The sequence below is a fragment of the Lycorma delicatula genome, chromosome 1 (genome assembly GCF_047948215.1).
Source record: "Lycorma delicatula isolate Av1 chromosome 1, ASM4794821v1, whole genome shotgun sequence".
In the NCBI taxonomy this organism is placed as follows: Eukaryota; Metazoa; Arthropoda; class Insecta; order Hemiptera; family Fulgoridae; genus Lycorma; species Lycorma delicatula.
In genome coordinates this window covers 335,692,910-335,712,224 of record NC_134455.1, presented here as the reverse complement: position 1 = coordinate 335,712,224, position 19,315 = coordinate 335,692,910, and the positions used below count along the sequence as shown (strand labels likewise).

Here is a 19,315-nt window from a genome sequence, read left to right as displayed (position 1 = left end):
GCCGACAATGATTGTTAACATCTATTTGCCTACAAGTGCCCATGATGATGATGAGGTAGAGTATGTAATGAAGAAATTGATGAATTAATTAAACGCATAAAAGGGGATGAAAATTTAATAATAATCATTGGAATGCAAGAATTGGAAAAAGCAAGGAAGAAATATTGTGGGTGAATATGGGCTGAGCAAAAGAAATGAAAGCGGAAACTAACTTATTGAGTTTTGCACTAAATATAATTTAGTAATTGCCAACACCCAATTTAAAAATCATAATAGAAGAATAAATATACACATGGAAAAAGCCAGGCGATACTGCAAGATATCAGATAGATTATATCACGGTTAAGCAAAGATTTAGAAATTAACTCGTTGACTACAAAGCTTACTCTGGAGCAGACATTGATAGCAACCATAATTTAGTGATAATGAAATGTAAACGGGTTTAAAAACCTGAAGAAAAGGTGTCAGATGAACCAATGGAATTTAGAGTAGCTTGAGGAAGAGGAGATAAAGAAGATTTTTAGGAGGACATCACAAGATGTCTGAGCAAAAACGATAAGGTAGAAAATGTAGAAGAAGAATGGCAAAATGTTAAAAAGGAAATTCTTAAATCAGCAGGAGCAAACTTAGGCAGAACTAAGAGAACTGGTAGAAAACCTTGGATGTCAGAAGATATATTGCAGCTGATGGATGAACGTAGAAAATATAAGAATGTTAATGATGAAGAAAGTAAAAGGAACTATCGACAATTAAGAAATACTATAAATAGGAAGTGCAAATTAGCAAAAGAAGAGTGGCTTAAAAGTGTTCAGAAGTGGAAAGAGAAATGATCACTGGTAAAGTAGACTGAGCGTACAGGAAAGTTAGAGAAAATTTTATGTGCGTAAATTAAAATCTAATAATGTGTTAAATAAAGATGGTACACCAATTTATTATATGAAAGGAAAGTTCAATAGGTGGGTGGAATACATTGAAAGTTATGCGGAGGAAATTAATTAGAAAATGGTGTTATAGAGGAAGTAGAGAAAGTCAAGGAGGATGAAAGGGGAGAAACAATGCTGAGATCTGAAGTCAAGAGTGCATTAAAACACTTAAATGGCAGAAAGGCTCCTGGAATAGATGGCATACCTGGAGAATTATTGTGCAGTGCAGACGAGGATGCGATAGATAGATCATTCAAATTTTGGTGTTTAATATTTACAAAAAAGGGGAAGTTCCATCAGACTTCAAAAGGAGTGTTATAGTCATGATACCAAAGAAAGCTGGAGCAGATAAATGTGAAGAATACAGAACAATTAGCTTAACTAGTCGTGCATAAAAAATCATAACTAGAATTCTGCATAGAAGAATTGACAGGAGAGTGGAAGAAGTGTTAGGAGAAGACCAATTTGGTTTCAGGAAAAGTATAGGGACAATTGAAGCAATTTCAGCACTCAGATTAATAGTAGAAGGAAGATTAAAGAAAAACAAACCAATAAACTTGGCATTTGTAGACCTAGAAAAGGCATTCGATAACATAGACTGAAATAAAATTTTCAGAATTTAAACAAAGAATAGGGTTCAAATACAGAGATGGAAGTACAATTGCTAACATTTACAGGAACCAAACAGCAACAGTAATAATTGAAAAACATAAGCCGAAATAAAAAGGAGTCTGACAAGGTTGTTCCCTATCACCATTACTTTTTAATCTTTACATAGAACTACATGTTAATGATGTTAAAGAACAATTTTGATTCTGAGTAACAGTACAAAGTGAAAAGATAAAGATCCTATGATTTGCTGATGATATAGTAATTCTAGCTGAAAGTAAAAAAGATTTAGAAGAAACAATGAATAGCAGGGATGAAGTCCAACGCAAGAACTACCGCATGAAAATAAAGAAGAACAAAATGAAAATAATGAAATGTAGTAGAAATAATGATGATTGAAAAGATTACAGAGGTAGAAGAAATTTGTTATTTAGGAAGTAGAATAACTAAAGATGGATGAAGCAGGAGCAATATAAAATGCCTAATAGCACCGGAAAAATGAGCCTTCAATCAGAAATATAATTTGTTTACATCAGAAATTAATTTAAATGTTAGGAAAACATTTTTGAAAGTATATGTTTGGAGCATAGCTTTAATTTTATATAGAAGTGAAACTTGTACAATCGTAGTACCTGAGAAGAAAAGATTAGAAGCTTTTGAAATGTGGTGCTATATGAGAATGTTAAAAATCAGATGGGTGGATAAAGTGACAAATGAAGAGGTGTTGCAGCAAATTTATAAAAAAAAGTATTTGGAAAAATATAGTTAGAAAAAGAGACAGACTTATAGGCCACATATTAAGCCATCCTGAAATAGTCGCCTTAATTTTGGAGGGACAGATAGAAGGGAAAAATTGTGCAGGCAGGCAATGTTTGGAATATGTAAAACAAGTTTTTAAGGATGTAGGATGTTGAGGGTATACTGAAATGAAACGACTAGCACTAAATAGGAAATGTTGGAGAGCTGCATCAAACCAGCAAATGACTGAAGACAAAAAAAGAAAAAAAAATTAAGAATAAGTGACTATTCTTAGCAGAGACTGCACATTCATAAATATAAACACAAGGATTAGTGAAAATATTTAATTCTCTAAATTTTTATCTACACAGTTCATACCTTGTGTGCTAAGCAATGATGTGACAGCACGTTTTTTGTCTTAATAGATGACATTATACTTTAGACAGAAATATTTGTAAGCATAATAAATATTTTATAATGTGAAAAGCTTAGCATTTTATTAAGGTGCTTTACAGCAAAATATGTAGTTTGATTTCGTCAGATTTTACAGATGATAGAAAAAATATCATTACTGTTAATGGAAATTCAGTTATATTATATATATCCCAGAAGCACAATGCAACTGTTTTTCTCCCAATTAAAGTTATACAGTTACAAAGCATCCAGTGAATAATTTTTTGAACTGCTGCCTTAGAATTATTAATTTATTTTAAATAATTATCTTCAGATATAGATACATATTTGTTGTCTGTGAAGATGGTTCAATGAATAGTTTAAAATATTTAAAAATGGGTTATTAATAAACTATAAATAAAGCAAGGGGCTTGGAACAGTTCTCTGAGGCATTATATGTTCCTTATAAAGTAAAACACAGTGTGGCACTACATGTTCCTTATTAAGTGAAAATTTACATATGTAATAAAATATGAAATTTTAGTTACTTGTTTACTACTGGTAAGGTATAACTTTAACCAATTGTATGCAGTTCCTCTGATACCATGACTTTTTTCATCAGTAAAAAATGTGGAACTAAATTGAATGCTTTACTGAGATCGCAAAAAATTGAAAATGGAATCTTTTTATATTTACAGAATTTAAAATGTTTTCCAAAAACTGGAAAATGACTGTGTTGGTTGACAATTTTTTTTCTAAAGCCATGCCGGAAATTTGTTAAAATAGTATGCTTTTCAAAAAATGCTAAATGTGTATTTTTCATAATTTTTTCAAGTACCTAATGTAGACAGAAAATATTTTGTAATTGTGTAAATTAAGTGCTGAACCTTTCTTAACAGCATCCTACACCAGGGTTGTAAGGGGTAGTGAGAAGTTTCCTGTTGCCTTCTTCAATAAGACAAATATTCTGTTAACAAATCACTTTTCCAAACTCAATGAAATGTAATATTAAATCCTTAGTGACACCTTCACTCTATTGAACACAGAGACTGACTATAATGAATATCCTTTTCGTAAGAGGAAGGAGAACTGCTGGTATTACTTTATCTCAAATGCTTTATATACATCACAGCCATAACAAATACTTTATACTTTACAAAAAAAAGCAACAAATTCTGATTTTATTTTATTTTTATTTTGTTGGAAACCAATAATCTTTATGCACTGCCTCTAATTGCTAGTAGAAGATAGTATTATAATGATAACACTGATCAACATGATTTTTGTCTCAATACCAATTTGTGTACTTAATGCAGTTTCTTTATCCTATTTTCAAATATGTATTCGAATTTCTCCATCACCCACAGTTTTTTGTTATTTTAATTTTTTTAAATATGTTAAAACGTTTTTTCATCCATTTGTCCATTGTCAAGTAAAAGCCCCTAGAGCATTATAAAGAAACCAAATGAGCTAACTCAAAGGATAGCGTTGCTACTGTTGTACAGGTTCAGACATGTACAAATGTGACCTAGTGCAGCACACTTTCATCAGAACGATGCCAGTTGTGTAGTAGTGAACCAATAAACACATCATTGTGAGTGCTTTGTGTGTCTGAATTATTGTGTATTACATATTTACAACTTTATTTCTTTTAATTAGTCGTTAGTTACAAAATCCTAGAGTTTGTTTAAATTATCCTAACAGTTTTTGTTATGGAAGTGGTGAAGTGATGCTCAACTCCCAAAGGTGAAACCTTACTCCATTAGTAAAAAAAGTATTATGAACTTTATTTTGGGTGTAAAATCGGGGACCAAACAAGGGCCTGGGCCCCACTATATCTGTTGTTTATCGTGTTCTATGCTTCTCACTGCATGGAAAAATGGTATATGTCGCATGTCATTTGCTATCCCTATGATTTGGAGGGAACAAAGATCACTCTTCTGACTGTTAATTCTACTTAACAAACATTAATGGGATTATGTCAAAATCTAAACGTACGGTGGTGTACCCCAACATGCAATCTGCAATGAGGCCAGTTCCATACTGCGAAGACTTGCCCATACCAAAGCACCCAGAACATATGACATTAGATGAAGAACGATAGTTCAGAGACTGATGGAAGTAAAAAAGAGAAAGAAACAGATTCTGGCAATACAACTTTTGAACAAAGCAGTCTATCTGAGTTTCATTTACTGACTCAAGAAAATCTTAATGATAACATACAAGATTTAAAATTATCCAAAAAACAGTCTGAAGTGCTTGCTTTCCAGCTAAAAGGAAGGAATCTTCTTCAAAAGAATACAAAGATATGTACTACTTATCTTAATCGTCATTCTGAATTTAAAATCTATTTTTCTGAAGAAAATGGCTTAGTATTTTGTAGTGACATTTCTTCTCTTATGAAGACACTTTGTGACATAAACATAATCCAACAGAATGGCGCTTGTTCATTGATTCCTCTAAAGTTAGTTTAAAAGTTATACTTCTGCATAATGGCAATAAATTCCCATTAGTACCTGTGGTTCATTCTGCTAGTATGAAAGAAACATATGAAAACTTTAAATTTATGTTGGAAAAGCTTCAATATAGTGAGTATGAGTGGAAAACTTTTGGTGATTTGAAGGTAATTGCACTTATTGTTGGTCTGCAGCTTGGTTACACAAAGTGCTGTTGTTTTTTATTTGAATGGGACAGTAGAGACAGAAGTACCCATTTCATTAGAAAAGAATGGCCTAAATGTGAATCACTCATTTCTGAACAGAAAAATGTGAAACATGACCCTTTGTGTGATCCTGAAAATGTGTATATACCTTTGTTACTTATCAAACTAGAATTAATGGAGAATTTTGTTAAGGCCATGGACAATACTCCTGGTTTCATGTATTTAAAACAGAAATTTCTTAAAATTAGTGATACAAAAGAAGTACATACATACATTGTGGGTCCACAAATACAATCACTGATGCATGATGAAAAGTTTGAGGACCTATAGAATCCAGTGGAGAAAGCAGCTTGTGAAGCATTCAAAGATGTTACTCAGAGTTGTTTGGGAAATCAAAAGGTGAAAAATTACCGTGTTATTGTCAACGATCTTATAACAGCTTATAAAAATTTGGGTTGTAATATGTCCTTAAAAGTATACTTTGTGCACTCACACCTAGATTTCTTCTCGGAAAATCTTGGTGCAGTGAGTGATCAGCACAGGGAACAATTTCATCAGGAGATTTCAGCTATGGAAAAGAGGTATCAAAGCAAATGGAATTCTATTATGTTGGACCATCAAGAGGGATCTCCACAGTCAAAATGTAGCAGAAAATTCAGTTCTTACTTTATAGGCGATTCAAATTCGAATATTGTGTAGTTAAGAATGCAGAAAGTATTAAAATGTTTGAAATTATAAATGCCTGTCTCTTGGAAAACTTGCATGATGGGGAAAAACCGATATCGTATTTGAATTCAGGAGAAAAAATACTATCAGAATCACATATTTTTCTTTCCGAGACAAAAAAAAATTCTTTTTTGTTTACCCGTGTAATCAATGAGAAAGTTATAAAATTAGAAGGATTTAGACTTATTAGAATATATGACTCTAAATCAATCAACTAGCATCAATTAACTGGTTAAAACTGCTATTTCTAACAGTTATAACTTTCAAATTAGTTAAATTAATATGTGTAATATTTGTCATGTTTCAGAAAGCTAAAGATTTTGAACGTCCAAAGAAACCTCCATCTTCATATATATTATACTCACTGTCTAGAATAAACGCCAGAGGAGACACTTCCTTAACAGTAAGTTTATTTATACTACTGATATTGAATATTATTTTTAATATATAAAATTATTAAACATTTCATAATTGATAGTGTAAATTTTGTACAAGTGTTCAAGGATTTTAAGCTGGTGATATTTTCACAGTTCTACATTCCATTTTAAGATGACATTCAGCAGAATGAAACTTTGTCATATACGAGGTCTGTTCAAAAAATACATAGACTAATGTCATAAAACAAAATGTACTTTATTTAGAAGTTACTTGTCTGGGTCCCCTTCAAAGTACTCTCCTCCCGGACGCACACACTTATCCCAACAGTGTTTCCACTTTAGGAAACAACCCTGGAACGCTTCTTTTGTGATGTTCTTTAGTTCCTTCGTCGCATTTGTCTCAATCTTGGGAATTGTTCTTCCTTTCAAAGGTCTTTTGAGTTTGAGGAAAAAGAAGAAGTCACAAGGAGCAAGGTCAGGTGAGTAGGGTGGGTGTGGAAGAACAGTGATCAAGTATTTGGCCAAAAACTCACAAGTTCTGAGGGCTAAATGGGCTGGAGTGTTGTGATGAAAAAATCGGTCACCACTGTTCCACATTTCTGGTCTTTTCTGTTGGATAGCATCCCGCAGACGTTTGGGAACTTGAATGTAGTAAGTCTGGTTCACTTTGGAGTTTTGGAGGAGGTACTCATGGTGACTACGCCCTGAGCATAAAAAACAACTGTCAATGGCACCTTCACATTGGAACAAACTTGGGAAGCTTTTTTTGGTCTGGGAGATGATTGAACCTTTGTTTCAATAACCCAACATTTATCACCTGTTATGATCCTCGACAAGAACTTTTCATCTTCTTCTGAACGTTTAAGCAATTCTTGACGAGCCTGGACGCAATGGGCTTTTTGGTTGTCTGTCATCAGGCGTGGAACAAATTTCACAGCAACGTCAAAATCTTGTAACAAGATCCAACTGATCCTACACTCTTCAGCAACCTTTCTGATGGTCAGACATCAATTTGCCCAAACCAGGGTGTTGATTTTGTCTATGTGTGAGTCGTCAGTTGACGTGGAAGGACGTCCAGGACGCTCATCATCTTCAATCGACTACCGACCATACCACTTAAAAAATTTTGCACGCTTCATAGCAACATCACCGTAAGCCGTCTTGAACATATCAAAAGTTTTACTCGCAGATTTTTTGAGTTTAACACAAAATTTCACAGCAACTCTGCTCATTCAAGTCACTCATTCTAAGAGCCGCCAAATGAAAAAAACCCACTTCACAAACAACCGCATAGCTGAGCAACTAATAATGATGTTTGCAATCAAAAAACTGCATTGTAATTAGCTGATCTATACGAACATGGTGACGCCAAGTGGATTTGACTGGAACCAGCTGGACCCGAGCAATTCAAACAGTCTACGTATTTCTTAAACAGACCTCGTACTTTGATTCTCATTCTTTTTTCATGATAAATAATATTTTTTTGTATTTACATTTTTTTTTAATATTTTAATTAATAAATGTTACACCTCCATTAATGATATGAAATTTATTCTGTCAGATTAACTATGATGTAAGTGTACTTTTTGATACAGTTTTAATAAATAACTTCAGAATCTCATTTTTATTTAAAATTATTAATATTTATCTCTTAGTGATTGTAGTATGTATGTTGGGGAAAGTTAACAAAAATAAAATGACACACAGCTCGTATTTGCCAAAAGAAATTGGACTTTAATTAGAGGAAAAACAACTTAACCTTATCTTAAATCATAACCTTAAAAAAACTGAATGAAATTACAAAATAAACATAACTTAATTCTATACAGAAATTATACAAGAAATATCAGCTGAAATCAACATATCAATTGTAATAATACATGACAAATAGAGTGTGTGTAAAAGACAAGCGGTGTGTGCATGTATTGTAAGGGAACGATAGAAAAAGGGGTGTGTGGAAAGAAAGCAATAAATAATAATACAATAATAATATCAATAATATCAACAATAATGTAAGATATGAGTATGTGGACACTATAGATGACAGAAATAGACAGTCTGGTGGTCACCAGGAGTGTCGAAAACGAAAACAAAAACCAAAGCAAGCCTATTATAAAAGTACAAATGACAAGCCCATATGAATGAGAGCAATAAAATTTACCAAGTCTGTAACAGCAAGACCCAACTCTAACTTTGAATTCATTGGAATAAACGCAACTTTACGTAATGACGTAAACAATGTATAAACTTAATAGTATATACAAATGTGATTTTAAATTAATCTAAAGTTAACAACTCAAAAGTAAATATTGGTAAGATATAAAATTATGAAAATATGGTATTAAAACAAATTTGACATACTGATTTAAAATAGTATAGTTAACATTCCCTCAAAATTAAGTTATCAAAGGACAACATTTATATTGCCACCTCAGATGCCTTCTTATTTTTTTTTTTTTTTTTGAAAATTGTAGGATTGGCTTGCAGTTTATCTCTAGTCTTCCCAATTTTCAGTAAATCGTTTTAATTCGCTACAGGTACCACATCCCATGTCTTTATAATTTGATTAACATACTTGAGCCTTGGTCTTCCACTATCATTCTTTCCTTCTACTACACTTTCAAATATTGTTTCAGTCAACCATCTCATTAATCACTTTGTGTATCTACCAGATGTTATTTAAATATTACCTTTTTTTAAAAGTGTTTTTTTTTTTGGTGCTATACAATGTATTTAACCAAAAAACGTTTTTCATAGAAATCTATAAAGCTATATACAAAATATTCAGCCTTGAATTTAATTCTACAAACTATTGGTACCACTGTGGATGTGGTTGATGACAGTGGTCTATGTGATTGATGCTGAAGATTATCCTTCAACAGATAAATCTGTAGTCTTTGATACGGTTGAGACCAGAAAGAGGAAAGGGAAAGTACTTAAACATACTGACTGTTCATTCCAGCAAAAAAATAATTATTAATGTGGCAATAATAATTATTATTGTGCGAAAGCATATTTATGAAGAGTTAATAATTCCATGAATATTCCGATATCAGATTTTTGTTCAAAATATTCTCTTTTAAGTTTTATAAAAATATTGTAATAAAAACCTATCTTGTAAGTAATATATATATATATATATATATATATATATATATATATATATATATATGCACCGGTAGTGGTAGAATGTAAAGTATAAAATGTGGCACATAATTGAATGTCTATTTGAGTTTCTTTGTTATGTGGTCTGTTTTGAATGACAGTGCCATCAGCAAAATAAAAAGCACTATTAGAAAGTTGAGTATTCGCATTTGGATTTCTACATGTTGTAGGATTGAAGATTTTTTGAACTGATCACTCATAAAGCAAGAAGTCATTATCATCATCTGAACATCTGCTAATTTGTGTGGTGATAATAATATTTTTGGTTGTTTGGCTTTGAAAAAAGTCAACATTTTCAAATTAGCAAAACTACCAAAATAACTGCTCTGTTTTGGAATAACTAGTTTGGTTATATCATTTAATAGATGCCACTTCTAGGGTTTATTTTATTTATTTGTACCTAAGACCTTTAGCATCAATGAATACTGAAATTACATTTCATAAGTATGAAATTTACCACTCATCCAGGTAGTGGGATTCTTATCTTCCTTTATTTTACTCACAATAATTATAAAATATTGCTTCTCTTTTCTAATTAGTATTTTATTTGCATATATATATTTTCATTCAATTTCTACAATTAATAATAATTTCTCTTATTTAATTATTTGTTGTTGCTATTAATATATATTATCTCTAATATTTAGTGAATTGATAGATTTTAATTATTAGTTAGAAGGAGATGAAAAGAGAGTTACAAGTTTTGTTTGTTGTGATGTACATTTAATTTTTCAATTATAAAATTTTTCTTAGGAATGGCAGAAGATGTTAAGTAAAGAGTGGAGTATTATGCATGAATCGCAGAAAGAGAAATATGTTAATGAAGCAAAACGTCTGAAGTTAAATTATTTAGATAATCTAAAAAAATGGGAAGAGAAAATGATTAGTCTTGGACATGTAGATCTTGTTCGCACAGAGGTTCTTGTACCAAAAACAAAACTAAGGAAATAGGTGAGTTAAATGAAAAACTTTCTAGTACTACTTTTATTCATTCTTTGATTAAATGATGTTTTAAGGATCTTTAGCCACTGTATTCAAGATGTTGTGATACAGTGTAAGCTGCATTATTATAGGGAATACTTTATTTACAACAGTAAGTTAAAAAATATAATCCTGCACTTCATTTTAACTTATTACATTTTAAAGTGAGATACAATCCTCCAATTCTTTAATAAGTGGACAGTTACACAATTGCTGAAATATTAGTCTTTATTAACATCAAATATTTATACAATTATTAATTCAACAATCTTACATGAGATATTAGGATAGAGTAAAAGTCCCATTATTACTCATATTACTAGATCAGTGTTATTCATATCTTCACGAATTGCTGATAAACTAAAGTTTCAGATTTCTGGTGTGTCATATAAATAAAAGTTAAAAATAATTAAACTATTCTGTTTAGTGAACTCCTGTATACTGGTTATAAATATTAATTTTGACCTTATGGTGTAAAATATTCAGTTATTATTGGATTATTTGGTGAATAATCAAAAATGAAAAACAAACAATCACACAGGAAAAAGAAAGATACACGAAGAAATATATCTCAAAAAAGAAATGACAAGAAGACGAATATGAAGAGGAAGAAAATTTTAAGAACAAGGGAAGAATAAAAAAAAATTAGAGAAGATTATAGATATAAAGAGGAAGAAAATGTTAAAACCAAAGAAATATAAAAAGATTAAGAAAAGATGATAAATATAAAAAGGAAGAAAATGTTAAGACCAGTGAAAGAATAAAAAGATAAGGAAAGAAAAAATTTGAAAACTAGAGAACGTGTATACAAATTAAGATCAGAAGAATTATATCAAACCAAAGAGTGATTAAATTATTGGCAACAAAAAACAAATAAATGAAGTGATGATAAACTCTGACTTAGGTAGTATATTGTCCAACAATACCAGAGGAGTAATGAACTAAAAGATAAGAATTTCTTGTAATTTATTAAAGATTGGGCATGTATGCCTCAGTGTATATGTTGTTCTTGTGAGTGTCTATTTTTCAGTCACTCTGTAGTTAACATTAATGTAAATAAAATTAAACAGAAATTCCAGAATTAAAAAAATCTGATGTGGACACCATATAACAACAGTTTGAAATCCAAAATTTCAACATCCTACGGCTAATCGTTTTTGAGTTATGCGAGATACGAGGTGCTACCCAAAAGTTCAGAAAATTTTACCATAAAAATAAAATAACTTACCATGACTTATAATTTCCACTGTCTCCTTCGAAGTAATCCCCTTGGGCATTGATACAGTGATTCTAGTGTTTTTCCCATGATTCCATGCATCCCTGGAAGTCTGCAAGTGTAAGTGTTCGAAGCATGTTCTGCGTTTCTGCCTGAATCTCCTCAATTGTGTTAAATTGACGTCCTTCCAATTAAAATTTTATTTTCGGAAAGAGAAAAAAGTCGCACGTGGCGAATAGGGTGGGTGGGAAATCACTATCGTCTTTTTGGAAGCTAAGAAATTTTGAACGGCTAGTGATGTATGCGCGGGCGCGCGTTGTCATGGTGCAAAACCCAGCTGTTGTTACCCCACAGATCTGAACGTTAGCGCCTAATGCTTTCACGTAACCGCTTCAAAACTTCACAATAGAACATCCCGTTAACAGTTTGACCACAAGGAACCAATTCCTTATGGATAATGCCTTTGATGTCGAAAAAATAATCATCATGGACTTCAAGTTGCTGCGAACTTGGCGTGCTTTTTTTGGCCGCAGTGAACTTTGCAACTTCCACTGCAACGACTGCTGCTTAGTTTCAGGGTCATACCTGTAAAACCATGTCTCATCACCAGTTATGATGTTGGAGATGAAGTTAGGGTCATCTCTTGCTGAATTTTTCAATTCACTACAGACAGCTGCGCGATTTTGTTTCTGGTCGCTGTTCAACAGTCTGGGTATGAATTTTGCAGCAATGCATCTCATGTTCAAATTGTCCGACAAGATAACGTTGCACGGACCCATATGACATTTGTACAATTGCACAAACATCATGGATTGTTTGTCTACGGTCTGCAACAATAGCCTCTCGCACATTCGCGATGTTTTCCGGTGTAGCGCTTGTTGATGGTCTTCCTGAACACTCATCGTCATCGATTGTTGTTCGTCCATTTTTGAATCGTTTGTACCACAAAAAAGTTTTACTTTTACTCATAGCATTGTCACCAAATGCTTCCACAAGCATGTGATGGGTGTGTGCACCATTTTTTTAAGCATGAAGCAAAATTTGATGCAGGTTCTCTGCTCTTTAAAATTTGCCATTTAGAACTTCGCCGAAGCAGTAAATCACAACGTTACATAACCACATGAAAGTCAATAATGTAGCCTCTCACTGTCACAGCTGTTGGAACACTGATTCACAAAGAGTACTGTTAGCCACATCTAGCGGCAGCAGGTCGTACCAGCAATGGTTCGTGTGCGAAATTACTCAAATTACTCAAACTTTTGGGTATATATGTACGTAGAGACATCATGCTGAAACTAGTCTCGATTCAGGAATGGTCAATATGGATATTTCCATTGAAATCTGAAAACCGAAATTTTTCGTGATCACAGTACTTCTTCATTTACTTCATACAAGGAAGTAAAAATGAATAAATAAAGCGTGCATTCTCCAACTGAATTCTGGTTTTCTTCAAATGTATTGTCAGTAACTGAATTGTTCTTGTTAATTCATTATTGTAATTTTTTTATTTAAAGAAAGCCTCTCATTCTTGGAAAAACAAGATCTGTATGTAAGTTTTACTTAGCCTTTATTACCAGTTATATACTAACATGTTTAGCTAGTAGTATCTAAATAATACTTTATCCTCAATTTCTCTTATGTTATATATGAAGGTCATTAAAATGGAAACTGTAATTTTTTTTCATAGCTTTATTGAAGTTAATTATTACCTTATTTTTTTATATAGTTTCCTTCAACAAATTATTGTAATTATCTAAAAAAAAAAAAGTAAAGATGTTGCGACTTAATTGAGTATTTTTTTATTCTATAATTTTAGTAAAACTTGTTTTTATTTCCACACATCCTTTGCTTTATTATTAATTTAATTCTTTAAATATTCTATTAACAAATAACAATATGAAACACTTTCTATTACCTAAAATTAATATAGTTCAGAAGTGCAGTAACTTACAATAATACAAAAAACAATTCCTTGTCATATTAATTGGAAAATACTTATAGTGAGAAATTCATTAATCGTAAAATAATAAAAATAAGAATGTAGATGATGTAAAAGGTTGTTAATGAAGAACGAATATCAACTGCAATAAGCATTAACTTTTATTATTGATTAAATGAATAAGACATGTTTTTCTTACGACTACTACAGCATATGACACTAACCAACAATTTAAAATAAATTGAACTGTATATCAAGAGGTACTAATTCTCTTTATTGATATTATACAGTATTGATATACTAACACCAATACTTCCCCTCAATTGATAATTTGTTTACAGTTATTAAATTATTAATTGAACAGGAATAATAAGTAAATAAGTATTTGTATACATACAAATCTTAGCTTAAAATACATAACCTACAAAAACACAAAAAAAATTGTAACTACCTTCTAATTCAAACTCATTGAACTGAAACTTGTCTAATTAACAAAGGCCATTTTATTAATGTTTCAGGTAGTGTACTGATTAACAGTTTAATAACTATAGTGAAAGTCTTGATCAATAAAAAACTTAACCTAAACCTTTTTTAACAATCAATTTACAATACCAGTAATTTAATCATGATTGAGAACAGCTTTTCCTATGTTTAATAATTTTTTCTTTACACAGGGGTTTTGTCATTACATCAACCACATAATGGTAACTTTCTACATACTCAATACCTATAAATGTTCTTTGCATATAAGTCTTGACATAAAGTGCATTTTAATATCTGTATGCTTAGCATGTTTTGAGTTTTAAAACATTTTTACCATTGAAGTAGCGCAGTTATCTTACTTTAACTATAAAACTTTCACTATGTGATTCATTAAATTCACATAACACTCCCTTTAAATTTACTAGTTCTTGAACTGCAACAGATACTGCACAGTATTATGCCTCCATATTAGAGATTGTTATGCAAGACTGTTTTTTATAAAACCATCTAATAAGATTTACACCATCAAAAGCTATAAAACCTTAGCTTTTCCTTGATGTTTTATCATTTCTGCAATCAGAATTGGAATAAATAAATATTCTTCCTTCACTCTTTTTAAATTTCAATCCTAGATTGCTGTTAGCACTTAAGGACGCACTTCGTTGCTTGCTAAGTTTGACTGGTAGCCTTGTGCAAAACACAATTCAACAGAGAAACTATAAATGACAAATCTGATCATGTCATTGCAGCTATATACAATAGAGTACTCGCTTGCCAACAATAAGGAATAGTAGTAATATTCAATTCTGATTCTTCAATTTGAAATCTAATCTCCATTGTGTAGCTAAGCTTTGACAATTTTCCATATTAAATTCCCTTATTAACTTGTTAATTAATTATCTTGCTTTTTACTTCAGTTAAACAATAATTTGCTCTACTGAAGTGCATTCCTAAGAAACACTCGACGGTAAATTTGTTATATCATGGTCATCAACCAATTCTGCACGTGCTCCTCGACATCTTCATTGTTTCTAAATCATTCTCCTCCAAGCGATTCTTTCAAGGGCACAAACAAAAAACAGTTACAAGGGGACAAATCTGAACTGTAGGGAGAGTGTTGAGGGTTTCCCAGTGTATTTTTTCAAATTTATTCCTTGCCAAAATTTTGGCGTTGTCTTGGAGAAGGATGACATCTCTGATGGGCATACCCTGTCTTTTGTTGACTGTAGCTGCTGGCAGTAGTAATCCGCATTCACCATTCATCGATTGTGAAGAAAATCAATGAGTAAAACATCCCTTGAGTAAAAAAAAATCATTGCAAGAACTTTTCCGGCTGACTAAGACAGGTTATGGCCTTCACTGGACAGTCTTCATCCTTCGTTTGCCACTTCTTACTCACCATTTTTGACTCCAGAGTGTAATGATGGACCCATGTCTCATCACATGTGACAGTGCACCTCAAAAAATCATCCTCTTCTTGTCGAAATCGATTCAGAAGACTCTCACAGATCTCCAACCTGACCTGTTTTTGATTTTCAGTCAAAACCTTGAAACCCATCAAGCACTAATTTTTATAAAGCCAAGATGATCAGTGATAATGGATTGAGTATTCCCATAACTGATTCTCACTTCTGACACGATTTCTTCAATAGTGAACTGGCGATCACTTTTGATAAGCTCTTAAACAGCAGGGATGTTGTCAGCTGTGAGACTTGACCTTGGGAGTCGATCATGACTTTCATTGTCTACACTTTCTCACTGCCCTTAAATTGTCTGGCCCATATATACACTCGGTTCTGTGGCAGTGCAATGTCCCCAAAACTGTACCTTTAAACGAGTTAGAATTTCCACAGGTTTAACCCCTTCATTTGTTAAAAACCTTTATGATTATATGTTGTGTAACAGATGACGGAACCTCTTGCTCACTCATGGCTGTACTGGCAACAGAACAGAGCAGAGAAGCTAACCAAGCTCCCTCTCTAACACACCGAACATTAACCCCCCACTCTCCCATCCAGCTCAGAACTGCTTGCTGCGTAGAAACTCAAAATTACTGTTTAAATTTGATTCACGCTCATACCAAGCTTTTTTCAAAATCTAGTTCATTTCTAATAGCAGTTTTCCAATCAGATAGCAGCATCTTCATAAGTGATAACAGGCAGTATGTCATGTACAGTTTATAGTCATACAGATAACTGGCATTGCTACCTTTCTTCCAGATCTTGTAACATGTGTTACAACCAAGTATTCTTATTTTTATCTTGTCATCCATTCCACAGAAGAGATAGAGTAAAACACCCTTTGCTAGAACTGATGAAGGGGATCTTTAGTTCCTATACACTGCATCTTAATGCATCACCTCACAAAAATTTAGAAACACCTGAGTCTTATCAATGTAGTGTTAACCATGTTAAGTAGGGTCTGATTCATTCATTCAGACTTCCTATTCATATGTGGGCTGTAACTCTTATTTTATTCTAATGTAATACCTTTAGACCTGGCATAACTTTTAAAAGAATAACTGAACTCACCACCATTGTCCATTCTAATCAATTAAGTTTGTTTCTTCTTCATTAGATGACCAATTGCAAATTGAGTCGTTAACAGTGACTTAAAAATATTTTTTCATCATTTTATGTTAGTAGATTGACAGATCCATAAATATCAGAATGTATTAATACTCCAATATGTTTAGTTATTTATCTTTCCTGTAAAAAGGAAGCCTAGTTGATTTACCTTCCAAACACCATACATTTTTCATTTTTGAAAAGCAGTTCCATCTAGCAGTCTTCATAATTTAAATGCTCCAAACGATGATGCCAGACATTTTCTTTGAATGATACAACGCGATACTGTCTTTCTGTTTTCAAGATATTGTTGTCTTTTAATGCATATGCCTTTTACATAGTTACAAAATATTTTTTAATTAAATCCATTTAACATATAATTTTTGTCAAATATCAACTGATAATTCTTTGACGGCAACTTACTGAAAGAAAACAGATTATGCTTTAGATCAAGTAATCGATACGTCTATGGTTATAATTTTGTTTTCACAGGAAATTGTTAGTTTACCATTGTCAGTGGCTTTCATCACTTCACCATTTGTACGCACTATAAATAGTTACTTGTTGATTCACCATTTGTATGCACTATAAATAGTTACTTTTTGATCTAATGTTCCTATATCAAGCATTTCATCTTTGAGCTCCTTTTCAACATATACTTGACTCTGAATTTATAATGAATACACAAATGATCCAATATTTTCTTTACTAGCTATAAAAGATATTTCAGACAAATTTTGTGCAAAGTTTGTTACTCTACTTTTGCCACTTCTATATTGCCCACTATGACGACCACCTACATAATGAACCCCCTAACACTTCTTTTAACTTCAAGAATATTTTTCGTTGGACACTGGACCACATAGTGTTTTCTACCACCACAATCGTACAACAATTACTATTACTACATGCTTTGAAGCTTACTTTAGAATCTGATCTTAATTTGAAGAGGACTTTGCTTTTAATTTTATCTCATCTGATAAACTTGCTTTTACAAAATCAATTTTTGTCTCTTTAAAGCTGTTATTTCTGTATTGTATTCTTTTGATAATGAAAGCAACAGATGACACCTTATCCGATTCATTAATCTTGGAATCCAACTTTTTCGTTCAAACTTGTGTTATCAAACCTTAGAAAATAATCTTTTAAATTATCTTTATGACTATGCTTTAAATTTTTCAATTTTCTGTACAAAGTCAGTTTACTAAATGCACTTAAAAGAACAAATATCGACTATAGAGTCAACACCATTTCTTTTGTCGTATTAGTGTTCTTAATTATATCCAAATGTTTTTCAGTAACACCTTATATTACTCTGACCTTCGCTTTCAAATCTTAAATGAGAAAATCCTTTTTCTTAGTTATATCCATTGGATGTCTTCATCCAACATCCATTCAACTTATTCTTTTTTCTAATAGTGATTAGATCTCAACTTCTGTTAAAATTAGTTTTTGAAAAACGGGTATGTTAATATTCACACTTGATATTATTCTGACTATGAAACAAATGACCTGACACTTTATAGATTATTTGCTTGGTCTTATTTTTATCTAAAAACATCACCTTCTTATAATAATTGTTCAGGCATATCTGGGCCCATAACCTGTAAAAGGTTGTTCATGAACAGCGAATATCAGCAGCAATAAGCATTAACTTTTATTATTTACAATTTTCTTATGACTACTACAACATATGACATTAATCAACGACTTAAAATACCATGAACTATATTTCAAGAGGTATTCATTCGCTTTATTGATATCATAACAGTATCAATAAACTAACAACAGATGATAGAAAATGGCAATCCAGCTTTTCAAAATAAACACAGATATAAACTTTATTATGAATACACTGAAGTGCACAGATATCAGATGTGATCTTAGAAACCTGTGTCAGATTATAACATATTTCAAAGTGTGTTTGAGAAGTGTATTCATAAATAAAGAAGGCTTTTTTTAACATATATCTTTCAAGTCTATATTCTTAGCCAAAAAATGTTTAAGTTTTTTGATCCCATCCATCAAGTATAATTTATCCAGTTTTCAAAATCAATATTTCTGCAATAACATCATCATTTTGTGCACATTTCTTTCTAACAACCTACTTGTTCATATACTGTATGTCTGAAAAGTTGCTGAACTAAATTAAATAAAAATACAGATTTAAAGATAAACAAATTTTATTTACTCACATATGCCCCCTACATAGAACCCTTCTGTAGTTATACACTCATTGCAGCACTGGTAGAGCCCATCAGACGCTCTGGAGAAATCTCTGTCACTGTGGGATTGCATTCAACTGCTTGATGCAAGCCCTTTGGATGGCGGGAATGTCATAAAAAAAGCGGTCATTTATCTTCAACTTGAGTTTCAGGAACAGAAAATAGCCTGCTGGAGCTAAGTTGGATGAATAGGGCGAGTGGGATAAGACAGTGATTCTTGACCAACTGGTTTGACCAGTTGGGACAAATTCATGATGAATCAGGCCCTTTGAGTTGAAGAATGCAATCAACATTGTTTGCACTATTGATTT

The 19,315-nt window shown here is 32.0% G+C and overlaps 1 protein-coding gene across 2 annotated transcripts in view; it reads left to right on the top strand.

The window, feature by feature from the left end:
* The window catches only part of LOC142334287 (transcription factor A, mitochondrial-like), a 40,235-nt gene that overhangs the window by 15,152 nt on the left and 5,768 nt on the right, over positions 1 to 19,315 (top strand). For both annotated transcript variants that reach the window (XR_012758820.1, XM_075382209.1), the window contains exons 4-5: positions 6,359 to 6,454; positions 10,347 to 10,544. Coding sequence is in view for 1 of the 2 variants with exons in the window: in XM_075382209.1 (XP_075238324.1) it covers positions 6,359 to 6,454; positions 10,347 to 10,544 (294 nt within the window). In the remaining variant the exon portion in view is untranslated. The remainder of the gene's footprint in view (positions 1 to 6,358; positions 6,455 to 10,346; positions 10,545 to 19,315) is intronic.